Raw genomic sequence first — 26,090 nt, 5'->3', positions numbered from 1 at the left:
ATGACTTGCCTTTCAGGAACATAGTGAGGTCGGGTGCATGCAAGCATGTTTTGTGATAGTGAACCCCATGTATAGATGCAGCTAAACTTTCTACAGCCTGTAGATCAAAATTCTTATGACACTTTTTTTTTTTACAAGTGTTCAGGTAATCAGAACATAAAAGGCAGGATAAGTAGAGGTTTAATTGTGATCTCTCTCTCGGTCACATTGAAGCCTTGAATGAAAGTTTCATTTGATACCGGTGATGGGAACAACCTTGAAAGCACAGCTGAGGACTTTGCTTGTGGCTGGATAGGACTTTCAATCATCACCAAGGTCTGAAAAGATATCACTCTTCCCCGTTAAAGCTTGAAGGTGGTCGTTTAGTTATATGTCTAGGAATAACCAAAGGTGGGTGGATGGATAATTCTTGAGCCGAAGATCAACATTTATTGCTTGAGGTGAAACGCTGGCCGCGTGGAATCTGTGAGCCCTCCCGGAGCAGACAGGAACGCTGCGTGGGCCACTGCCCAGCAACGAGTGAAATCATAAAATTTCAGTGCAACTAAACACAGCTACTGGGGAGGCGGCCGGGAGGGCTTGCGTGCCTCTCTGCTGTTCTTGCAGCACGTTGCCATGGGTTTTGTCTGTGGTACTGCTTCAGTTTTAATCTTTCAGTTTGGGGATGCAGGAGAAGTTACTTCCTCCTTTAAGAGCAGTCCATTTACATGATAAAAGGGTATTCCCAAGTAATAAAAGTAACTCGTTTTAATTTAGACTTTAAAATATAAAATCAACTCTAAACCATGATAAAATGTAATACTTAGTAGTGTTTATCTACTGTCCCTAAGAATAACACTGCAGTTTATCTGTTACCCCTAAGAAAAGCACTGCAGTGCTTGGGTTTCCCCCTCCCTGCCCTGATTTTTTTTCGGCTACAGGAAGTATGGCGAGTCATCCCACCTAATCTTTTTGCTTTGGGTTGTTGCTGTTGGCGGTTGTGGAGCCGTTCCCTGGCGGTTTCGTTGATTATGCAATTAAGAACTGTCAAAAATATGTACTGCAAGGAGCAGGTGTTATGTTAAGTACATGAAACGAAGTAATAATAAAAAAGCCTTCAGTCTGATAATGGATCAGAAGCAGAACGAAAACTTACTCAAAGCAATGTTGTTTTTTTTCCCACTCACAGCAGAAAACATTTTATCAAAACTACAGATCTACCACTGCCTTTTTTTGATTCTTTTTCCCAGCACTGGTTCGTTTCTCTGTCAGTGGAAATTTTTTTTTACGAGTGAAAAGACCAGCAACCTTCTGTTTGTCTTCTGAAGGCTGCTTCTCTCTGTCACCGGTATTTTGGGTAGGGTTTTTCTAAAGATAAAAAGGCATCTTCTCAAGCAGACGGTTGAACTGTTCTGCTTCAGTGACTTCTACGTGTATTGAAGAAGTCCTAAATATGTCTTGCTAGACCAGACAGAATACTGTGTTCAGTATGTTTGCAAGTGGCTGCGGTGTGACTGGGGACGATCTTGGAGCTGCTGAAATGTCTGTGGGAAAGGTAGCTTTGGTGGGCTTGTATTGCTATTTTTTTTTCCAAATTACTTATTTAAAATACATCATTTTTTCATCATTTTAGGAAGGTTTTTCATGCTGAAATATTCATTTTAGTCATTAAATATTTAAAATTGCAATGGCTGTTTGGAGTCTAAACCCTTCTTTCTAACCTGCACCAGCACATAACTGTCATTATAAAGCAGAAGACAAAATGAAATGTGTTATTTCAGCCCCATCATTCGCTAACAGTGTCGGGAATGAGATATTTTGAGCTTGCATAATTTCTTACTTAAAGCAGTTAAGAGACAGGGGGAGAGAGAATCTGATAGGGGAAAAAAAAAATCTGAAACAAAATTTGAATTGCCATTTAAAAAACAAAACCACATTCAACCAGAGCAGAAAGGGGGGGAAAAAGCCCTGTGTGTGTATATATATATAGGTTTACAACTGCACCCAACAAGGGGAGGTAGCGGACAGAAACAGCTCTTCCTCTTCTAACAGCACGGTGTTTTCTGTGGTGTGGGCTTGTGCTTGCCTGAGAGGTAAAAGTCATTTTATCTCCACCAAAAGGAAAGCTCCTAACATATTTCTGTATTAGCAGCAGTTACAACAGATGAGCCAAATTCTTGCCCCTCCTTGCTGAGCTGCTTGGCGCTGCTGAGCCTGTGCAGCAGAGAGTGCTGGAGCGCTCTTCTGTGCCTTCAGCCCAGAGCATACATACCAGTTAAACATAAATACATTGAGCAAAAAACCCCAAAAGTTATTGGGAGTGTGTTTTCAACAGTCATCTGTGCTTTTCTTAGCACAGTCCTAGCTACAGAAGTGAAATGGTGGCCTTATCTTTATGGAGATGGGAACCGTACTGGTGGTACCCTTTTAGGATGTCTGAAGTGCTGTGCATGGGCATCTCTGTTTGGAGACAGAGTATCCTCTTTTGATACACTGAGCCTATAGACATTTGATAAAGATGTGTTTGTTCCAAAATAATTTCCTGGGCAAAGAAATGTATGTGTGCTTATCTTTGTGGTCTGCTTTATTAAAATAGGTGGAGTTGTGTTTGGACAGTTAGGGATGTTTTTAAGAGGCATTGGGGTGTCCAGGAGTCCTTAGCTGGGCTTGACCTAAATATATAGTTGTATAATAATATGATCGGCTCCAAGCTCTGTATCGCTAAACCTTAGCAAACCACCCCCGAAAACATAGCCATGTGTCTTCCCTAGTCACATGTGAGCATTTTGCAGCCAGCTGACAGCAGCTGCTGAGGATTGCCTAAGCAAGCTGCAAATCCACCTTCACCAATGCGAGGTGCACGGCAGGATTTTGCTCTGCTTGAGTGGCATCCATCCTGACCATCCGTTATGAGTGGAGGGAGCCGTGCTCCTGGGATGAAGGAGGGATTCTGCTTGGGTCCTCGTGGTTGGCAAAAAGGAGGCTGAGGAGGCAATAGGACGTTTTTGTAGCTGGGGGTCAGTGTAGGTGTTAGCTGGCAGTGGCTGGATGGCACATGGGAGAGGTAAAGGGGAAAGGCAAACTGCAAATCCTTTTCCCATGGTGGCTTTTAGTTTTGGGGTGGTTTTTTTTGTTTGTTTGTGGGGTTGGTTTTTTTTTTTTTTTTTGGGAGGTGGTGTGTATGTAAGCTAGCAAGAGCCCTGCTCTTCTTTTTTTTTTTTTAATGTATAGAGGAGGGGTTGGTTTTTTTTTTTTTTTTTTTGGCAGGTGGTGTGTATGTAAGCTAGCAAGAGCCCTGCTCTTCCCATGTGGGTACCTGTCCTGAGCAAACCGGCTGGTTTGTGGGACTGCAGAAGTAGTTAAAAATTTATTTGGATTTCCAGTGAAAGAGTAGGTTTAAAACATAAGTTAATGATGGGATTTTTTTATTTGGTCTAACTATACACTTCCCTACATGAAGGTTTTAAACCCCCAGATGCTGTGAAATTTAACCTGAGTTATAGCTAGGCTGTTTCAGAGAAACGTTTGAGAGGGGCTTTTGATTCTACTGACTCAGATGTTTTAGCATCTCTGGACCTCAGCTGCAGTGACGCAGACCTGTGCTGGGGTGCCTGGGAGGGAGAGTTTGTGTATGGGAGCTGCTGGGAGGTGGGTGCGAGGATGAGCCCCAGGGCAGCTCTCGGAGCAGTGAAGAAGAGCACTGACTTCCAGAGATGGACAAGCATAACTGGACTGTCGTGTAAGACAAATGTCCCCAGAAGAGGACTAACCCGGTGCTTCTAAAATGGGATTTTTTTAAAAAATGAATGAATTCTTAGATATAGTTAATGCAAACATGTATTCTGGTATATATGGCACTGAGCCTGGCTTTTTGCACTGTCTACTAATATCTAGAAAAAGTGATAATGACCTTCAAATAACTACATAATGCCAATATGATGTCTGTTTTGGTTTTTTTTTCAGGTTGATTTTTATTTTAATACAAACCAGTGAAGATGACACCGAAACATGAAAAACCAGTAAGTCGCGTCTAAGCTTTAATAAAAAGGGGTTCTAGTTTGGTGATTGTGGATGGAATTTCATGGACCAGGAAAGCTTGGTTGTATTCTTCATGCTTTTAATTGCCAGGCTACAGAATATTCTGGAGAGATGCAGTGCCAGTACCTTCTGTTAAAGTTAGGTGGAAGAATCAAATATTCATTGGATCAGAGAGAAGGAGAGTAAGTGACTCTGTGCGTAAGGGGCTTGGACACCGAGACCGGAGAGGAGGACTTGGATTACAGTCTTCTCTCCATCAGTCTTCAGGTATTTTGTAGGACATAATGGTTGGAGCTGAGTCTGAATTCTGACTACCAGATGCATGGACCACAAGAATCACACTTGCACGTTCTCTTTTGCTCAGTCCCAATGAACATTAGAAGTTTCAGTGAATTATTTTGTCTTAGCTATTAGTCTCCTATCAGCCTTACTATTCAGCATGCATGGAGTGAAGATGCCAACACTCCCAGTGTGAAAAGCCCCACGTCCTTTGTGGTTGATCCTTTAACTAATAGGCAACCTGATGGGAAACTCTATTTTTCTGGGAAGCTTTGTGGAAAATGACTCTTCAGGGGTTATTGACTAATCAGATGTGTAACAGTGGCACCACAGAGCATGAGGTTATCACCTGATACGGTCCTGAGCACAGAGATTTGAATTAAAATGCTGCTGGAATGATTAAGGGAAGTAATCATCCAACAAGAGATCATTTTTATTCCTCTTCCTGGTGGTGGATTTTTTTCCCCCATATTAAAAATAGATGTTTCCGTGTCAGATTTCCTATTAGGAAAATGTTAAAAAGAGACTTCTGAGAAACACAGTTTCTGTGGTCGAATTCTATATAGTAGAGCTTCTGGCTTATCGTTGTCTTGGAGCAATCCATTGTGTTGTGCAGAAATATTTCCGGGGGGAGGAGGAAAAAAAAAAAAAAAAAGAGAAAGACTTCTTGTGTTTGCTTTGGCTGCTTTTATGGTGTATTCTTCCTTTTGAGACAAATCCAAATGGGAACATTTAAGTTTTCAGTCCTTGTGTCTACATGACCTCAGCGCTGCCCTTTCCTTCTGCTGTCAGCACTCATGTTCTTTTGCATAGGACTGTAACCTTGAGGGAATAGGCATAAACCAGGCTTGGGGGTCACTCTGGCCATTCTGTCATTTATGTGTGGACTGCTGGTCTGCTCCAGGCCTTGAGGACAGCGCAGCAAAATGCCACCGGTGCCATGCCTAAACTGGCTGGTTTAACCAGGAATCAAAAGGCACAGCCAGAGAAGTTGCTCTGCTGATTCCTGCTTGTTAAGTAGTTACGACTACTTTTTGTAGTAGTTATGACTACTCCTGGGGCAGACTTGAAGTTCTTCATTACGATATGTCCTGGTTTAACCCCAGTTGGCAGCCAAATACCACACAGTGGCTTGCTTACTCCCCTTCCCTGCCATGGGGTAGGGGAGAGAATCAGAAGAGCAAAAGTAAGAAAACTCATTAGGTTGAGATAAGAACAGTTTAATAATTAAAATAATAAATTGCAATGGAAAGGAAAGCAACAAAAGAGAGAGAGGAACAAAATCCAGGAAAAACAAGTGATGCAACCGCTCACCACCTGCTGACAGATCAAGTCCATTAGCAGTGACTACTGCCCCCTGGCCAACTCCCCCCAGTTTATATACTGAGCATGACGTCATATGGTATGGAATACCCCTTTGGCCAGTTTGGGTCAGCTGTGCCCTCTCCCAGCTTCTTGTGCACCTCCTTGCTGGCAGAGCATGAGAAGATGGAAAGTCCTTGACTTAATTTAAGCACTGCTCAGCAGCAACTAAAACATCAGTGTGTTATTACATTATTGTCATACTGATCTCACAGCAAACACTATACCAGCTACTAGGAAGCAAACTTAACTCTATCCCAGCCCAAAACCAGGACAGGATGTTTGGGCCGGCGTGGCTGTTGGGATCCATATCAAAGCTACGGCACTAGAAGTTTGGATAGGAAATGTTTCGCTTATGAATTTAGCCGTTTCCAGGGAAAGGGAATAAATGGAAATGCCACTTTTTCCAGTAGCATTCTGTTGAGTTTATATTGCTCCCAGTGCAATAGGCCTCCACAGCCAAGCTTGGACACTTTGAACTGTCAGCAGTAAGTTCTGGTTTTGAGGGAATTGTTGCACTTAAGCATTACAGGGCACATACAATTCTTGAATGCATGGTAGATATGCATGTATTGTGCCCCTCAATTAAAAAAAACCAACCAAACAAAAAAAAACCAACAGAAAAACCCCCACAACCCCAAAAAAACAAAACAAAAAAACCCCAAAACAACCTCCCAAAAAAATGGAAAGTATATATAGTGTGGCATAACAGCTAGGATTCTGCAATTCTGGAAAAACCAAGCAGAACTAGGCAGGGGCAGAAGATGCCTTGGAAAGGATTGCAGCTGACAAAAGTAAAAAGTGCCTGAAACCTTGGCCCTCTTCGGGCTCTGCTTCTTGGGTTGTACAGATGGACTGCAATGCAGTCCTGTGACAAAAGGTGAAGTTCCATGTGGGCTGCGGGAGGAAGAGGTCGGCCTCACCTCCCCAAGGTGAACAGTGCATTGCTTGAAGATAGACGTGCCTTTTGAAGAATATCCTAATTTTTATAGCAAGATGGGGAGGGAAGGGAGCGCACAACAGTGATCTCCCAGCGGAATATCCTGCCACCTAACTTTGCTTGGACCCTAACATAGCCTACATGTGAATATTGGCCTTTACAAGCTAATCAGGATGGGGAGGCATAATCACCTTTTCTGGCAGTGTACCTGCATCTATACTGGGCAATTAGGGTTGCTTTGATTAAATCAATATTGCTGTCCCAAGGGTGTCTTTTATCCTGGAGAAGGCTTAAAGGTCAAAGGAGAAGGAATAGTCTATGTGTGCAATGCCACTGTTTCAGAGCAGCAGAAGCTGTGATGGGAATTGGGATTAATGCTTCCTGGATTTATAGGGGAAGTAACCATAGATCTTGAGAAAGGCTGTACATTTTGGGGTTTGGTTTTTTTTTTAGTTGCTTAATGCTTATCTTGCTTCATTCTGAATTCGTTATCGGTATTTTTTGATAAAGAAAGGAAAAAGAAAACCAACAAACCAAACCACACAGTCTTTAGCTAAAATCCTGGTATTTCAAATCAGAGCTGACCCTGACTGTGCGTGGTGGCTGCAGTTGCTGAGGTGCTCTGCTGGACTGCAGATCATCTTTACTCTTTGCTCAGTGATGTGCTGCCTGGACGCCTACCACGGCGTGTGCAGCAGGTCTCCTTTCTTCTACAGGTAAAGTCTAAATCTAGGGTGCTTGACTTCCTCCAGTGTTGAAACCCAGTGATTATTTAATCGGAAATTAAAAGTGCACAGAGTTTTTTTGGTAAGTCATGTGTTCTGGAATGATTTGCAAGGTAACCTGTAGCTAACCCAATGCACATCCCATAGTGACTTCTAGTCATAATACTTTGGTATAATAGAGGTTGAAAGTAGGATTTTACTTCGAAGGTTATTTTGATTCTGTACAAAGCAGAGGGTTATAGAAGGTTACTTGGAAATGAAGTAATTTGGGGAACCTGGACAAAAGGAAGGGCGATGAGATGGCGGTATGGGGGTAGGTGGGAGGAAGGGGACCAAGGTTTTGGGTTATGAGCAGGCTACCTGCAGCTGTGACTACTGGGTTGCAGCAGTTGAGGGCAAGAAGAGAGCAGTGGTCCCCTTAGAAGCTTCCTGGCATAATTCTTCTTCTTCCACTGGCGGGACTGATGTACTTAGTGCTGAGGAAAGAAAAGGAAATATGTTTAGGAGAAGTGGTTGCAGCTCTGGGGAGGAGTGGGACACAGGGAAGTAGTAGGCTGGGGAAGACAAAAACTTGGGAGGACATAAGGCGACAGATATAAAAAGATGTTAGAGTGGGTCTGAAGGTATGCTGTGTCTATATATGTGTGCTAAACATGACAGACAGTGAGGCAGGCAGACAAAAACAACCAAAAATGGTTTCTTCTCCTTTGTTCAGCACATTGCTCAGGAGGGCGAAGAACTTCCTCATGTCTCCCACTAGTGTTTTTGTAAAATAAAGGCATGACCCTCAGCTGGTAGAAGTGATTACAGCTCTGTTCATTTGTTCCTCTTCTGCCATGTTGGCATGGGATTAAAAAGCTGCAGGGGAGAATCGGGCCTCTGGCATTCTTCAGCAAGGAAAGAAGCGGCAGAGGTGGTGGGAGCCTTTCAAACGGGATTTCTTTGGCAAGGTGCTGTGACACGCACCGAGAAGGTATCCAGCAATAATGCAGAAAACACCCCTGTGACTAGGAGCTGGGCTAAGGGGGTTAAAACCGTGGGCTGTATCCAGCCATCAGGGCACAGGCTCCGCGTCCCTCAAGCAGTACCACCTGAGAATCACAGTGATAAATGATTAAATCCAGACCGTGACCACCTCCCTGCCATGTACAGAGTGCAATGACTGTTCAGGAAAAAATACATCTTTGCCTTTCAAGGTTGTCCCTGTTCTCCTGTCAGTCCACTGAAGGCTGCTGCTGGTGGCATGTTGGAGTGTGTGGAGTTCGGGGGGACGACTTGGCTGAAGAGTAAAGGTTTTTTTTCTGACATCTGTTTGGGCACAGAGAGGCACATTTGGAGAGCTTTCCATTTTGAGACTTACTGATTTATGCAAAAATGTGCTAAAAAAGCACGTTACGTACCAGAGACCCTGGCCTTCCTCCCGCAGCCGATTCCTGTACCTGGAGATCTTGTCCAGCGCCTTCCTCTTGGGGGGGAATGTATCTACAGCTTAAAATGACAGGCTTTGCTTTAACTGAGTCACTGTTTAAGTGGTTGGCGTAGCTCTTTAGGTGAACAGCTGATTTAAGCAACTGACGTAGAGCAGCCTATTGGTTTGCTCAGGAAATAGGTAGTTCAGCACATTTTCAACCTTTGTACCTCAAAGAAACCTTTTCCATCTTAGTATGAACGTACAGATTTAACAGGGGTTTTGGGGTTTGTTTTCTGGTTTTATTTTCAGTACAAGTTTTCGTGTGGTCATTAGCTGAGGATACTCAGAAGCATTTAATTCTTCAGCCTCTTCCAATTCCTATTAGTGATTATAGAATCATAGAATGTTTTGGGTTGGAAGGGACCCCTAGAGGTCATCTAGTCCAACCCCCCTGCAGTGAGCAGGGACACCACTAACTAGATCAGGTTGCTCAGAGCCCCGTCCAACCTGGTCTTGAATGCTTCCAGGGATGGGGCCTCCACCACCTCCCTGGGCAACCTGTTCCAGTGTTTTACCACCCTCATTGTAAAGAATTTCTTCCTTATATCCAGTCTAAACCTACCCTGTTTTAGTTTAAAACCATTACCCCTTGTCCTGACACAGCTGGCCCTACTAAAAAGATTTTCCCCATCTTTCCATCTTGCCCAGTCATGTTACAGTAATGCCCACAGGTGCCTCGCACTCCTTTGGGATCGCTCTAAATTATTATATAAATGTAGGAATTACACGGAAATAGATGAGATGTGACAACTTCTGCAACAAATACTCTATATCATTGCCCCATGAAAAAGGGGACTTATGCTCTGCGGTGCAGCTGTGTTGCTTCCTTGGGCGGGTTGATGGGCAGATGAGGACAGAAGTGCCCAGCTCCTGCATCCTCGGCTGTACTCTATGGCTTAAGTTCCCGGTGTATCAGGAAGGATATGTGGCAGAGGGGGAGGATTCACCTCTGGGTGAATGCAGCATCTGGGACACCGGGCTTGAGACCTTGGTTTCCTGTCTCAAATCTGTGTCCGGGGCAATTAATAGCGGTACATCCTTTTTCACAGGGCTGGAGCAAGTAATTTCGGGAGTAGAAAAAAGGCAGTTCTTCAGTTCGTCTTGGAGATACCAAGCACTTACCTTAGATCCCTGAAATTGATGGGTATAAACACTAGATTTAAAAAACCAAAAATAGATAAAATGACAAAAAGAAATTTAGGAGCAAACAAAGTGTTCTGTGTTAGTCTTTGGTACCTGGAGCAGGTTTGTAGCACATTCTTTGTGAATGTTGATTACAAGGGTGAAAAAAGCCTAAAATACCTGCCTACTTCTCTCTTAACATGTGTGACACTGAACATTAGGTTTTTAGTTCATAGCTACTGAGATCACCAAATCTCCCATGCATGAAACCTGTATGACTTCTCACAGTATTACTTAATCTGAAATACTCCTTTTCAGCTAGCAGTTTGGTAAGGAATTTCCCACACGTGGTGTGGTTCAGATGATTCATTGCTTTTGCTTCTCCTTTTATAGGGTTGCAAAATTCGATAAAACAGCAGTTCAGCTTTTAATCTGAGCACACTAGTTTGTGGAACAGCAGAGCAATCAAGAGTCTTTCAGGCTGCCTTTGGCTTCTGAAATTAATTGCTTGATTTTTATTATGCGCTTGCAGGAATTTGTAACTGTCTTGGTGCGAGATCCCAGGACACAGAAAGAAGATACGTGGCATTCTTACATAGACTATGAGATATTTATTCATGTAAGTATAAAAATATCAACACAGATTCTTTGGGCTCTCTTTCTGTCCAAGTCAGGGTTCTCTTTGGGGTATTAGTGGATATTTCTCTCTCTCTCTCTCTCTCTCTCTTTTTCTTTTTTTTTTTTACACACCACTTCTGGGAGGCTGGAGAATATTACTCTTTGTAAGGGCTGAGATGCAGTGGAACAGATAAGGTGGGCTGGCCAAAGGCTGTGCAGTAGGTCTGGCAGAGCTGGGAGTTCAACCTGGTATTGTGTTCACATGTGCACTCCACAGTGTCTTGCAACAGAGATTATTCTTAGCTTTACTTTGTCACCTAGAAGACTGTCATAGTCCATGATGTCTTGCCATTGTAGATGAACTTTGATATCAGGTAGTCATGGGAAAACAACTTTCTTTTCAAGTATTTATCTGGTTATTTGTACTTTAAATTCTCCTCAGTTCTTCTTTTTGCTCAGTTATTTGGTTGCTGCAATGTGCTAGTTTTCAGCATACCTTGACATTCATATTATGCTAGTTTAGTGGTGCTTGGATATGTCAAGTAACTACATTTGGATTTATGATTGTAGTCTGCCATATGTTAATGGCAGTGCACTTAGAATTATGGTTCTCGTGTGTCTTAAACCTGTCCTATACATCATTTTGTTTTGTTGATTGTTCTTTGGTGGATGACATATGGAAGGACTTACCTTAATTTCCCAAATACAGATCCAGGGATTTTAATTGCAATGTAAAAAAAAAACAAAAAAAACCCCAAAAAACAACAAAAAACCTTTTCTGAAGTGTATCTGCTATCAGGTGAAGAATTTGAGAGCGCCGAGCTACATGGTTAACGCTTGGCACAAGACCGAAAGCGTTTCCTTCCTGTGTGGGAGAGTTAAGCATTCAGCATAATGAGAGCAAGCAGTCAAATGACAGCATACTAAATGTCCATCGTGACAAGTACTTCTCTCCTGTGTGGCAATCGGAGCTGCGAAACATTTACATTTTTTGCAATGCGGTTTAAGTACTGGTTCTGAAGCAGTTACATTGTTGACTTCTGGTAAATAGGAATTCTGTAGATTTGATGGGGCGGGTGCTGCATTACCATTTTGCAGGCATCAGTGCTTCTGAGCAGAAGTACATTACTGGCTTTCTCAGCAACTGCTGAGTTGGGGTGATATCCTTTAGACCCAGTGTTACACAATTCGGCACTGGGCATCTCTGAAGCTGGTAAGCATCAGCTCAGCTTCCTACCAGTGCAATGCCAGGGCTTTCAGAGACCAAGTCTGTAGGTCAGTCCGACCATCCAGGCTTCTCAATGGATTCAAAATCTTGGGTCTGCCACACTCTTAGACCAGCTGGGTTCCCCTTCTGCCCAGCTCCTAGAGCATTTGGCCTCAAACTGTGAGGTATCCTGGACACTCATCTATTCCAGAAAGCTGGCATCTTTGGGCCCTCTACAGCCTGCACCACGTGGCTGTCCAGGAGCTGTGGCTCCTGCCAGGCGATGGAGGGTGGATTGGACTGCAGGCAGATTTATAACTGAGTCCTGTCTGGTAGCTGGGTTTTCATCTAAATGTATGCTCCACAGGGAAAATTTGGCAAAAGCAATTAATTTCCGTGAATTGTTTCTCTTTTCATGAATCAGCATTTTTCTAGCAGACTAATAGTGTTCTGTGGGAAAATTTCCAAATGCTGCTACTTGCAGAGAGCAGCCACATTGGTTTCTTTGATTTGATTTAAGTAGGATTGCACAGTGGAAGAACCCCTGTAGCTGTTTGCAGGATTATAACTAGAATAGCTAAACATGTTTTTTTCCCTGCAAAGATTGGCATTATCTGCTGAAGCTTTTTTGAGATCTTTTTTCCTGCTACTGCAAGCTGTACCGTAATCCAGATCTCTTGCTTTTAAAAAGAAAAAAAGCGACTGAAAAATATTTCCCTGAGAAGTGGTAGAAACTGTCACCAGTCCTGTCTGAGATGAAGCACAGTCCTTAACCTAAAGTGAATTAATGTCAAGCTCTCCACTGGTGTCGCAGGGATTAGCATCTCAGATGTGTTTTTAACACCGTGCCTGCACTTCAGCTTAAGCTGATTTACAAAGTAAAATGGCTTTTATTTCCCGACAGACAAACAGCATGTGCTTTACAAGGAAAACATCCTGTGTTAGACGACGCTTTCGAGAATTCGTTTGGCTTCGGCAGAGGCTTCAGAGCAACGCAGTGCTTATGTGAGGAATTTTATATATGGCTATTTAATAGTCTGTCAGTCATGGAAGGGGGGGAGTATTGTTTCATCTTATTTCTGAGAATAACAGAAATCAGAGCTGGAAAGTGTCCTCTGTTTCTTACTAGCACTAGTTTATTCTGTACAAGGCATTTTCTCTGCTTTAAACCTGGAAGAATGTGGTTTGTACTGATAGCCTTTGTTTGGGGAGCCCCCCTCTAATTTGTAACAGATTTGATCTGCGTTTCCTTTTGCTATGCGCAGGTAGCAGAAATTGCAATCTAGCGTAGGTGTACGTACTTCCTCTGTGCTTTTAGGCCGTGCTTATGTTCAAGGACCAGAAGAGACCCAGCCAGGCATGCATGCAGGTTTAACAACTGGACCAGAAAAAACAGATTAATTTATTTTTCCCTTTGAGGTGTGTGAGAAGCCTTCCGGTCTTTCAGCCTTGTGTTCCCAAATTCGATTTCATGAGCTTCTGGAACATGACCCATGATTTTTTACATGCTTGGGGCTGGTGTTCGCTTATTGCTTTTTTCTCTGCTGTTTTGGATTTGGTTTTAACTGTGTATCTGCTTCTTGGTTTTTAAAGACAGCTACCTGAGCTGCCATCTAAAACTCCGTTTTTCAATATGAACAATCCTCATCACGTGGACCATCGCCGGCAGGGTCTGCAAGAATTCCTGGAAAAGTAAGTACAGCCTATCCTAGAGATGTTGGCATTCTTATGATGTCATCAATTTTCTGCTTTCAAATAGCTCATCTCTGGTGCTTGAGAGCCACCGTGTGGTCATCTCTACATGCTACACATTTGGGTTTATTTTTTATTTGCAGAGTCATATTTCATACACGTGACTTGAGCTCTATTGGTTATAAGGAAAATTCATTTGGGGCTTTTCCACTGCGTCTCATTGCATTGCTTATAAATAATAGTTTGGGATTTATGTCCCTTTGCAATTGTACGCTAAGGTTGGGGGATCTTTCACCGTGATGTCTATTTCTAGCTTTCAAGAATGAGCTAGATATTCTCATGCAAAGAAACAGACTTCTCTTGCTCTTTGTGTTCATAGAAAATCAGTGTCTTTGTGGGCCAAACCCTTAGGAGAATTCTGTAGCGAGATCTCCTAACACAGGTATTTCTTATAATGCCAATTACTTTGTTTACCAGTCTTGCTAACATAACAAGCTCTGGCAGCTGTGATCATTTTCAGTACAGCTGCAATCTGTATAAAATCATGCATCAGACTCAGCTAGAGTCTGACCTGCGTTGCACGAAGAGTTCTGTATGTGTTTCGGTACCGCATCCCTCAGTCCCACTGCTGTAACCACTTCACCTTCTGCAGTGGCAGAGACCCCGTTGGTGTAATTTTCTGCTTTCTCTGCTGTTCTCATAATACCCCAGCACTGCCGGCGTGAGAGCAGGCTGCTCACAGCTGCTGGGGCAGGAATCGTGCATACATTTGCAGTCTCTCTTTAGCCACTGCTGGGGGGTAAGGGCATGGTAAAACACTGTGAGTAGAGGCTATTCATCTTCTTTTGGTATCAATGTTTCCATGAATCAGAGCTGCATAAGCAAAGGGAAAAAGCAAATCATTTAAGTAGGCTTTAAGCCTTGTGGTCAGTGGGTAGAGGAACAGTGGACCCACTATTTTTCCAGTCAGTGTATTATAAGCCTCCCTAGCAGACAACAAATCGTTGGTCCTCGGGTGTATATGTTAGGCTTAACAGCTGAAGGCAGGGAGAGCTAACCGCTGCAGGAATAATATTCTGTATACAGTTACATAGGATCTGTGGCCAAAAAGATAGCCAATAAATACTGGGTTTGAAGGCATGTGAGACAGGGAAGGGAAAGCAGAAAAGGATCAGAAGGGTTTTTTTTCTGCGCCTCAGGAAAGAAGGATGAGTGAAATAGAGTGAGTGCACTTCTAGAGGCGATAATATTACTGGCCATATGAAGGGTGTGGGAAGCCAGGTCTGGGTCTGGGCAGTTCTAGCTTAGCTGTGCTGCCCCATGGAGTAGCGTGCTTCCAAAATCTCTCTCATTTTAGAATGGCAGAGAGGCCAATCTGGCAACAAGGTACAGTATTTCAGCATCGCATAAAAAATATTTACAACCACCTTCTGCTTCAGAAGGCAAAACAGAGGGGTAGATTCTCTTAAAGCACATACTCACTCTCCAGTTCTGTGGGTGTCTGTAGCTTAAATGAGTACTGACAGCAGAAAATGGCAGCACATGGGGCGTTTTACCTTGCTGCTGTTAGTCCAGGAGTGGGAAAAGAGGCATCTCTGTTGTAAGGTAATGATTTATATGTTGGAACCTGGATGCTGTCTAGAAAGGTGTCAGCTTTCTCCCAGCCCTGGGGAATAGTTGGAAGGAATTTTCAGAGATAAGAGTTGTGGTGAACTGGCTTGGCACCTTATGTGCTGTGCCATTGCCCTCTGCTGGTTGGCACCTCTATGCTGCTGCTGCTCCTTACAGAAGGGATCTCTTACTGGCGCAGCCAGCCTGCCAGGATGAGCTTTTTTTTTTTCCCCCTGCCTTTTTTTTTTTGAGTCTGAACCAAAGGTTATGATTTCTTTCTCTAAAATTGCATTTGTGGGCCTCATTGAAACTTGACTTTACTAAAGCTCTAGGTCTGGATGCTGCATGTTCTGCAGCGTGGCAATGCCAGGGCAAGCAAGGACCTCTCTGGTATATTAGGAAGGGGATGGGAAAGGAGCCAGAAAGTAGTTGCATGGGATGGTATAACCTAGACCTACAAAGCAGAGTGCTCTGTTCACGCCGGCAACGATGGCAGTTGCTGCGCACAAGCTCACAGCCCTGCTGGTGTGGGAAGAAATGGGATTCAAGGCTATGTGGACCTGTCAAGGGAGAGGTTCACAGGTGATGTTTGTCAAATGCTCACATGGGATGCAGGAACCCGAGCTCCTCTCTGCACTTAGCGCCTTCTGGGGTTACCAGGGTCCAGGCCATCCGTGAAATGGAGTTGAGGTCTTTCACAGCCTCAGTTTGTGCCTGTTGCTGTGCCAGCAGCTTGCTGCTGCCTCTGCCCAGGCAGGAGCCACGTGCCCGAGGACTAAGGATGGAGTGGCTGTCAGCTCTCTGGGATTCAGTTCCTGGCCCTGGGAGCTCCTCCACACCACCTGTACATGGACAGCTATGGAGCTCTCTTGTCCTCCTTCACATGTCACTCCGGAATGAGTTAGCTTGGGGCAAGGTGTTTGCTTAGAGCCTTTGTGAAGCCTCTCCGTGCTGAGCACGGTAGCGTGGGAATTGGGCCAACAGCTGGACACTACAGCAAAGCACTGGAGTTTGGCGAGATCTGGAAATGGGTGTCTCATTTTGATTTGGCTTTCCTGCACAAATGCAGGGTAAGACCTGCTTGTCTTCCAGGTTATTATCGCTGAGTGATGAAGAGCTGTAAAGCTCACTTCTTGTCTGGGCATAATTTAATATTTCAAGAGGCCATTTGCATTAACGGAAGTCAGCTAGCCCCTTTTCAATTATGAATTACATCGTAAGAATAAGGAAAATTATGTGTTTTTCCTGGTAAGTATCCCCATACCTTTGAGGATGTCTGTAAATTCATAGGAAGAGCTTATTCTTAAATTGGATGTCAAAATTAGAACACTATCTTACAATATTAGGTTCTGTAAGATCTTCCTTGCTGTCATCCCTTTTTAGCTGCACAGGTTTAACTTCAGGATTTAGATTACTTTCATAGAAGATCACCCATGCTTGCTTATTAGAAAGCTAATTAACAAAACCATTTTAAGTGGAGTTGGGTTCAGTCAGTGACACTTTCTTATTGCATACAGTTGGATCCCCCCAAATTATGTGGTTTAGGAAAAAGGATTAGTCTTCAATTAGTTTTCAAGCATACAGTTTATGATGGGGTGGAAGATGTACTAGGAGTTTTGAGAAATGCAGCGCTGGGATCCACAGGAGATGAAGGGCACTCAGAGCATCGCTGCTCTGGATGGCTGTGCGTTGGGATCGCTTGGTGCCAAATGAGCCACCCAAAAGTCAGCTGCCTAAGGCAGAGCCATTCTCTGGAGGTGGCTGGGGTTTTGCTCTCCTACTGACACCTCCTTGCCTTCCCCACCGCAGGAGCTGGTGTAGGGCTGGAGGACTCTCCCCTGGAGGTGTCTCCACTGGGTGCTCTCTCAGGGGTGCAGAAAGTGGGGGGCTGGCCCCAGAGGGGGTGGATGCCAGCTTGCCGGGGCACGGGGGGCCGTGGGGCAGGTGGGATCTCCTCGGGCACATGGTGGCTGCCTCTTTCCAATGGAGCCTCACTAATATTTCCTATCTGCTGAGTGAATAACACCTAGCAGACGCGTGTCGCTTAATCCTTTCTCAAACATATGCATTATCAGATGCCCAACAGTTGCTTTGCAGTTGCTCGCTCTCAGTAACATTTCCTCCCTTATTAAAAAAAAAAAAAAGAAGGAAACATGGTCGGCTTTTTTTTTTTTTAAGAGGAAACTGGGGCTTTGTTTGTGGTGGGCTGGGGCTCAGGGCTGAGGGGCTCGGATGCTCAACAGAGGGCACCACAGCATCGGCTGTCATCCCCTGCCGCTCAGTTGGGTTTATTTATTTATATTTCTTTTTTCCCCCCTTGCTCTCATGATGCGATGTAAACGGGCACAGTAAATTTGTCGAAAACAAAATCGGAGTGTTAACCTTCCACACACATGCAAGTGTGCATCTGTCATTGTATTAGGTTACAGTAGATACAGGAAATCTTTAGTTAGGATTAAGTTGTACTGTTCAGCCATATGTTGTTCTCCTCCAGCAGAACAGTGTATAATATACCTAATAAAATCACGTTGAAGAAAACCAGATTTTGGACCTTGTCCAAATAAGACAAAACACATGTTTTGTCTTTGGTAAATGTTCTTGCCGTAACATGGGGAAGCAGAAATACTCCTCTTATCGTATCCAGCATTTCCCCAAAAATGATACTATTTCTTTTGGTTGCAAAGTGACGTTTTTTGGCCCTGCTTCTTTAAAGGTCTAAAGATCACGAGCATTTACTGAAAGCTTACAAACAAAGATTCACATGGCTGTGAATAAAAAATGATTTTATTATCTCCAATTCAAATGTAGAGCCTTATCCTGCAGCCCCCTTAATCACATAAGTAGTCATTATGCATGTGAGCAATCTGGCTGAGAGGAGTGAGATCTCTGACAAGTAATGACTACTGATAGGATCAAGACTTGCAGGATTTAGCCCTTCCTTCTTATTCCAGGCGTGCATAGAATGTCTGTTGTTCTCTTAAACAGAGAGAGACCTGCCCGGTCGGTTTAAGCCATGACTCTTCCGTTAGCGCGACAGCAGCGAGAGCCGATTTACATTGCTGTAACCGCAGCTTTGCACTGACACTGGCTGTAATAAAACTGTTTGAGAAGCACCGGGAGTGCTACTGGTGGGGTGCAAACTGCGCACGCGTTCAGCCTCTGCTAAGACGTCCGAGTATTAATATTATGACGCTCCGCCTTTCCTCTTGCCTCTTTAATTTGTTAGGTTGTGTTTTGTAATTTTGATATTTTTTTTAAAGTCCTCGGCGCCAAATCTATTTTTTTAGATGTACAGCCCTTCAGACACTGAGTCCCCAGGACGGCGAAAGCCCTGAAGAGCAACTGCTATACCAACACTTAATACTACGAGTAACACCCAGTGACAAATGTGTGGTTATTTCCTTGAAGAAGGAGTATTTTGAACAGGAAAGCAAAACACTTAGGGATAGCACAGAATTTATTTTTTATTTTTATTTCTTGAAGGATGCCATTAAAAAGCAATCTAACCTGTTGGTTCACACGGGGGGGGTGGGAAGCAGAAGTTACTTTTTGATTAAAAGAAAGAAGAAATGCTTCAAGGGTATGACGGAGTGAAAGGTGTTCATGTATTTGCTTTAGAGATGGTTTTTAAATGCCTGGCAAAATGTATTGAGAGTTTGGTCCTTTCCCCCCACTTGAGAATATACATACATATATATATATATGATTAGCTTTATGAACATCTTTCAATTTCTTCGCCTTGGTTTCTCTTTGCTCCTTTCACCTCCAGATGGCACTATGAAGCAAAAAAGAAAATTACTGTGAAATAATGAGTCCAATGTAAAGTAAAATTGGAAATTGAATTATAGCTGCAGAAAAAGGACAGTAGCCTTGAGGTCCTGATCAGTCTGTACTCTTATCACTTTTGTTTGCTGTTCCATGCGTTAGGTTACTGCCGAGTTAATAACAGTGCTTTAGCAGTTCAAGGCTTAGCAGAATTGTACTGGACATGAAATAAAGCTAAAATGAATTTGTGTCCAATAGCATTGACATTAGTGCTCATTACTTCTCTGGTGTAATGCCTCAAACCATCTAAAATCAATTTTAAAGATTACCCATTATTTTATAAAGAAAATAAAATACATTTCAAACAGCAACAGAGCTCTAAGTGTGGTGTGATCTCACGAGCAGTTACTTGTGTTTTCGCTGGTTGGCAGGAAACTTTTGAAGGTACAGCAAGAGGAAAAAAATCTGTGAAACCAAATGCCATGCACAGAATTTAATGTCTTGGCTTTTTGCTGAGTTACTTGGTATTAGACACGCAAATGTTAGTGTTGCAGAAATGTGCATCCCCTCATTGTGCTCGTAAGCCTGGGAAAAACAGGAACTCTGTAGTTACTCTGCAGTAAACTCCAGCATGTTATTTTTCTTTTTTTCTTCTTTCTTTTTTTTTTTTTTTAAGAGGAAGAAAAGAGGAAGGGGAATATTTACTCCCCCAGTTCCATAAACTATAAACGTGGATTTATTGTGTGGAATGGTACTTTTTCTTTTACTTTTTGTTGCAATGTTTGTCTTTGTTTGGAACGTACGTTTATTGAGAGTCAAGGCTGAAATCCTCTTTGAAAAGCCACCATTCAGCAGCCACTAAAACTGTGTTCATGAAGCTGTTGCTGTCAAGGTGTGTAGACCTGTAAATTCTGTGTCTTGAATCATTTTTCCACAGTATTTGCTGGCTTCTTTTAGACTACGAAGAGATTTTTCTGTATATTACTACACTGCGTGCATTGATTTTACAGATGTCTATTTGCTGTTTATTTCTTTGAAAAGCCACCATTCAGCAGCCACTAAAACTGTGTTCATGAAGCTGTTGCTGTCAAGGTGTGTAGACCTGTAAATTCTGTGTCTTGAATCATTTTTCCACAGTATTTGCTGGCTTCTTTTAGACTACGAAGAGATTTTTCTGTATATTACTACACTGCGTGCATTGATTTTACAGATGTCTATTTGCTATGTTTAAGTAAAATTGTGAGAGTTCAGCTTGGATTAAAAAGGCTCTCTCTAGGTATGAAAGTGTGCTTATTTTGCACTTCAGCGAAATCTGGTCCTTCTGAGACTGAATTTCAAAGGCACCTGGTAGCTCATTAGGGTCATTGCAGACATTTCCTCGTTGGAAGGTGTCAAAGTTTGATTTAGTTGGTTGAGACTGTGTGTATGTTTACCTAGGCAAACAAAATGTGCATGTACACAAATATCCCGCGTTTTCAGTTAGATATCTCTTATTACCTATTTTGATTTGATGGATTTTTTCTTTTTTTTAGGCTTAGATGAAGCCAAAAATCCTTTGGTGTATTTATTAAACGTTAATGTAATGTTGGCCACTTCAGAGAAGTTTTCAGAACGTATTTGTGTTTGGACTGTACTGTTTTAAAACACACTGTTAATCGTATTTGAGAGAAGGAACTAATCAGTTATACTTTTCATTTTAGTCAGAGTACCTATAGAACACAATATTTCTTTCTGCTCTTACTAGTTCTTATATTAATGTCATCTCTTGTTTCCTGTTGCATAGCAATGACTTTTTTGGTAACGACCATGACCTAAATGGGTAGAAGTAGGTAGATAGTGACTCTTAATAGTTTTGATTTGTTTAAAGATATTTTAATAATTTTCTGTGGAGCACAGTTGGCATGGTCATAGGCTCTGATGACTTTATTACATGAGTAAAATTACATATACATATTAAAAAAACCTCTCTTGTTAATCATGCCAGGATTTGTGTATTAACGAATTCCTTCTTTAGAGGAATGCTGCAGCAGTGTTGCATTTTTTTTTTTTTTTAAATAGTGATGATGATCCTCAATTCTCGGTCCTTATAAAAGTATCTCTGCAACTTTCTGTGTTACTGGAATGTATTGTATTTTGTTTACTCTGGCTTGATGTAAGTAAATACTCTGTGCTAAATTTATTTGAAGACTTAATTGAAAATACATATAAACCAAAGATTAAAATAGACTTTGAAAAGAATAGCTGTAATGAAAATGGTATTTCAGATTCCCTGAAAACTGTTTGCAAGTAAATTTAAATCAGTGTTCAGTATTAGCATTTTCACTCTAGCTTAAATGTACACATAGTTGTAAAAGCATAAATGATTCTGGCTTGCGTCATCTCTGCTGTTCATGGGTATTTCAAAGTCCTGACACTGCCTGTGTATGAAATCCTCTGCCTCTGTACACGCTTCTTTACCCCACCAAAGAAATTGGTGACTTGTAATTTTTAGAAAAGCTTAGCTATTTAAAAAAAAAAAAATTCTCAAATGGAGACCAAATTTTCGTAAGAGTATATGCCTCCAACTGCCTAAAAATCATTAATTGATCCATGTGGTAATAACAGATGGTTAAATGGAAGAAATGTCCTTGAAGTTATTCTAATAGCAGATGTGCCTAACTATTAGCTTTGTGTTTTTACTCACCTAAAATTCCAAATAATGTAATAAGAAAGTAACACACACCTAATCATTTTAGTATGTTCATTACCTTCTGTTACTGATTTAGGATTCATCTGAAAACTTAAGAGCCAGTCATCGTTTAGAATTTGTGCTGGTAAAACACTTCAGAATATATGTGTATGTGCCTCTGTATAAAAACATCTGACTTTTTTCTTTTTCCAGGATCCTACAAGATGCATTGTTGCTTTCAGACAGTAGGCTTCACCTCTTCTTACAGACCCAGCTAAGCCCGGAAGACATGGAGGCTTGTGTATCTGGGCAGACCAAATACTCTGTTGCTGATGCAATTCATAAGTTCGCCTCTTTGAACAGACGTTTTCCTATAGAAGATGAGGAGAGAAAAAAAGGAAAAAATGATGCGGAGACTGATTCAGAGAGGTGATTTCTGCATTTCCTTACTTTCTGGGATTATATATACATACATACACATGCGCATGCCTCACTTTTTTTGTTGATGTAATACTAAGATAATGAAAAAATTAATTGACTGAGATTTTATTGAGCTGTGACAGCTCATCATAGAAGTCTTCACACACACCTCCACACTGAATTAATGAATGCAGTAGAAATTCAATTATCTGCATTCTGATTATGTGAATTTCATTTAGTCAGACTTGAATTATTCGCGTTTAAATTATCTTGCTAAAAAAATATCCAACTGCACTCCAAATGGCTAATTAAAAGTCCAAATTTCCTGTCTCTCTTTGTGACTGGAGATAATTAAAGTTCTCCTCTGTTACTCAGGCTTTGAGTGTGTTGTGAAAACCAATTTCCTCCTTTTATTTTTTTTTTTTTTCCCTCTCCCCTTTTCTGCAGTTCATCCTCCGGGCTCGGACCTAGTGATGACAGCATTTCATGTGGATGTAAAGCAAGCCCAGCTTCTGAAGAATCATGAAAAATCATTCCTGTGTTGCTATCTTGCGGACAGTACAAAGCAGTTTCTGCTCTGTTTACGGGTTACGTGTACCACGTAAACACGGCTGGCTGGTAACGCGTAGCTAAAAGACGTGTCATCAGTATAACCATATGTCCTTACAAAATTTTCAAAACAGACCTTGATACTATTTGTTTGTTGATTTATTATGGATGTTGATTCGGGTCTCCACGCTACCTATTACATTTAGGTTTCTGTGACTATTAAAATCCCAGCATTGGGTGAGTCACGCTCTGCTGACATACGTGGCAGTTAAAATATATCCCCTAGTGAGTGCGTGTCTCAGATCTGAAAAATAAAGATAACTTAATTCCTCAGCTTAAAAGTTGGTATATCATATCAAATATATTCAAAGCATCTTTTTGTAATTTGCATCAGAGAAGTTTCATCCTCAGAAGTCATTTGACATCGGTGATGAAATTACATACCCCACAAGGTATTCACTTTTTAAAGTAGCTCAGCAACATCAGCAAAACAACATTTGTACAAACTATATGCTGCTGACAATTTGAGATATATTTATATCTTCCTCTGGTCTTTCTGTAATGTTTTTGGAAGGCTTGCTTTTATCGTGCATAAGAACTGAAGGCCAAAATTCTTGAGCATGGTTGCTTAGAAGTTAGAAATATTAATAAAAATGACATCATTTCTAGGCTTGCTGGAGATTCTCCATTCCCAGGGAATTACAGATACTCATTCCCAGTGAAAACCCCACATGAGGTTCGTTGAAACCCATGGCTGAATTTTGCACCCACCTCGCTAGGACCAGGATTTCACCCAGCATTAACTTTAGGCACTTAAATTTGAGGACGCTGGGAGCGATGTTTTAGTTTAGCAGTTTAAACGGAGAGCATCTCCCTCTCTGAGACGACGATAATCGCACAGCTATAACGCGCTGCGCGGCCGGGGACCTCTCCACTCTTTGGGAGTAACAGAAGCTGCCGATTTCATTGTGGCTGTAGTTAACACGTCGGAATATCGACTTTTTCACAAACAAAAGGCAGGCTTGAACACAACTTGGTAACCACCACCACTTATTTTGATTAAATGTCAGTTTTGCTCTTTATTGTTAACAGCAGCTGCGTAGTGTCTTGTCCCAGATTCTGTCAAAGGAATACGTTTCACTGTGCTGTTGTATTTATATTTGACATTTAACTGCTATTAAAAAGAGCTAGGGGGTCTGATCACCCTAGCAAAGCTCCCATTAACTTCAGTGCTGTAGTTACCGGCCTAGAAATGGGAGAGAGAGAGAGAGAGATATTTATTTAAAGAATTCTGTGAGTACTTTCAAAGAAGGAGCATTTTAAACCTGTGAACTACAGAAACAATAGATTATTAAATGGCCAGATAATAAAGGTTAGCATAGGCGTGTGTGGGCATGCCTTTGTAAAGCGTCCAGCTGGGAATCTGTGTAATTTTAGAAACATGTTTTAATAGCCCGAGGAGAACATCTCTTAGGTAACTACTTTAAGCCACTGTATTTTGTTGATGGTAGCACTTTTATAAGATAAATACCCTGTGTTTCTTTTTGCTTGGTCTTATTGAATTGCACAAATGCATCTATTCACCTTCTCAGCTTGTGTGCGAGTTAGCAGCAAAGCTATTTTAATGTAAAAGTGGTAACATTAATTAAAAGCAACAAGTTATCACTAAAAGTGGCTTAAAAAAAAATAGCTGTTATTGCCAGGCAGAATGTTGGATTACTTTCTTTTTTGAGATGGCACGTTAAAAGAAAAATTATTTAGCAAAAATATTTAAAAGATGGGGAAAATATAAAAACAAAAACTGGAATAATGTCTGAGAAAGATATGAATGTTTTTATTTAACATAATGTGAGGGTAGTGGGTTTTTTATTTTGTTCTAAAAGACTGAACTAAACTGTTGAGCACTTTACAATTCTGGCCTATTAACACATCCTCTATATCTGATGAAAATTATGGAAAGACGAGGTTTAGGAGAGCCTTTGTGGCTATTTTTTTAATTCTAGGAGCTTATTGTATGCCAGTGAGTGTTTGCCAAGTGAAGACATTTCTGAAATAAATACTTGTTTTCTAATAGTTCCATTGTTGTTATTTTCTTCATCACCCTGTTCAAAATTTCTGAGACTACTGTAATGGAACTTGCTTCCCAGCTTTGACAGAAATTTGTTTAAATATTTATCTTTTGAATGTTGGTATAGCTAGTATTACTGGATTTTTTTCTTATTAAAGGGGAAGGAAGAGTATTCTGTGCTCTAGTGTGTCGTCTTTTCATATTAACTGTATGTAACTGCATATAAATGCTTTAAGATATTTTGTTTCATTTGGAACATTTAAATGTAACTGTTAAAATGTAAAAAAATATTTTGAATGTGTTTTGTGACTTAAACAATTTGGCAATTTTTCAACACTATAATATATTTTGATTCACTTGATCACTGATATTTTGATTCTTATTTTTTAGTTTTGAATAATGCTGGTATTTCCTGCTGTTTTTTTAAACAGGTTCATCTCTAGTTTACAGTATCAGCTAATTGCTATTGCTCATTTATATCTAATTGCAGTAATTCTGCACTCAAAACCCTCGCTTTATCTTTTGCTTCGAACTTTATAGTCTCATTTTTATCATGATTTCTTAAAAGCTTTTAAGTAATTAGAAAGTAGTAACTTGTTTTATTTATCTTGTGTTTAAACCTGCCAGTAAGGTTTCCTTTATTTCAGTATCGGTATCCTAATCACTTTATGACTTACCACGTGTAATTACTGTTCAACTATTTTTGTGATATGTGTGTGTATATGGACCCACAGTGGTGTTTGCTTTGGGGCTTGCTGTTATTGGGTTTGTGGAAAATACAAACAAGTGAAAATAACTCCAGTCATATATGCTATCAAATTCTCTGTAACGTGTAAGTTCAGGATATTGTAAGCTAGCATTAGGCAAGCTGTTACTTTAATATACTTTCAAGAAAGACGAGAAAGATTGTGTTTTGGATGGAAAATTTCCATTTAAAGAGCGGGGGCGGTTTTATAAGCATTGAGAAAATTTATGCTTTTAAATGCCCCGCTATGTAACACTGCAAAATTCTGTGCCCAAGTCTTCTTTTTTTTTTTTTTTTTTTTTTTTTGACCTGTGGTATGTTGCATTTTTTTTCCCGAGCAATATATAAATTATATATATTATGCTCTGAGGTAAAACACAAGGAACAGCTCCAGTCGGGGTGGTGGGGGGCGAGAGGAATAAAGCGGTGTCTCCCCGTGTCAGCGCAGCTCGGGGGGCAGCGCCCGTGCCCGGGGCGTTCCCCTTCCCCCACGGGCTCTTACAGCGTTGCAAAAACGTAAATCGTTATTTTCCGTCTCTTCCCAATTCACGAGAAGGCCCGACAGGCGGTAGGAGCGACACGATTGTTCTCCTCTTCCACGTTAAAAATACTGTGCTAACGCCTTGCATCCCTTCTTTGCCTTCCGCGACCAAACCTCCTCGGAGAATAATTCAAGTCACCCTGGAGCACCGAAATCGCACTTTCCCCTGGGGGCTTAACGTTTTTAATGTGCGAGACACCCACCCCAGCCCACGCGGGGGTGTTTCGGTGTGTCCCCCCCATCCCCGTCCCACGCTGGCAGTCGGGGGGGGGCGAGCGGCAGCGCCCGGT

The 26,090-nt window shown here is 41.7% G+C and overlaps 1 protein-coding gene across 3 annotated transcripts; it reads left to right on the top strand.

The window, feature by feature from the left end:
* The first annotated feature begins 3,941 nt into the window (after positions 1-3,941).
* Positions 3,942-25,259, top strand: SNX10 (sorting nexin 10). 3 transcript variants are annotated; one of them, XM_009638654.2, is made up of 6 exons: positions 3,942-3,998; positions 10,449-10,535; positions 12,646-12,746; positions 13,335-13,433; positions 21,691-21,906; positions 22,345-25,259. In XM_009638654.2, exons 1-6 carry the CDS (start codon positions 3,975-3,977, stop codon positions 22,421-22,423), a joined length of 606 nt encoding a protein of 201 aa, XP_009636949.1. In that variant the 5' UTR covers positions 3,942-3,974; the 3' UTR covers positions 22,424-25,259. The 3 variants fall into 3 exon arrangements, with proteins under 3 accessions (XP_009636949.1, XP_035750002.1, XP_035750001.1); XM_035894109.1 differs by lacking the exons at positions 10,449-10,535; positions 12,646-12,746 and having other exon boundaries at positions 3,969-3,998; XM_035894108.1 differs by lacking the exons at positions 3,942-3,998; positions 12,646-12,746 and having other exon boundaries at positions 10,452-10,535.
* Positions 25,260-26,090: the final 831 nt, after the last annotated feature.

The sequence above is a fragment of the Egretta garzetta genome, unplaced genomic scaffold (genome assembly GCF_000687185.1).
Source record: "Egretta garzetta isolate BGI_Z169 unplaced genomic scaffold, ASM68718v1 scaffold94, whole genome shotgun sequence".
Lineage (NCBI taxonomy): Eukaryota > Metazoa > Chordata > Aves > Pelecaniformes > Ardeidae > Egretta > Egretta garzetta.
The sequence above is the reverse complement of the archived record's forward strand: the minus strand, read 5'-3'. Positions and strand labels throughout refer to the sequence as shown.

Excerpts from the sequence above, each read along its gene's own strand:
- SNX10 (XM_009638654.2), top strand. The coding sequence starts at position 3,975 with ATGACACCGAAACATGAAAAACCA. Across the intron at positions 3,999-10,448 it reads CACCGAAACATGAAAAACCA|GAATTTGTAACTGTCTTGGT; the intron begins GTAAGTCGCGTC and ends ATGCGCTTGCAG. Across the intron at positions 12,747-13,334 it reads CAGAGCAACGCAGTGCTTAT|ACAGCTACCTGAGCTGCCAT; the intron begins GTGAGGAATTTT and ends TGGTTTTTAAAG.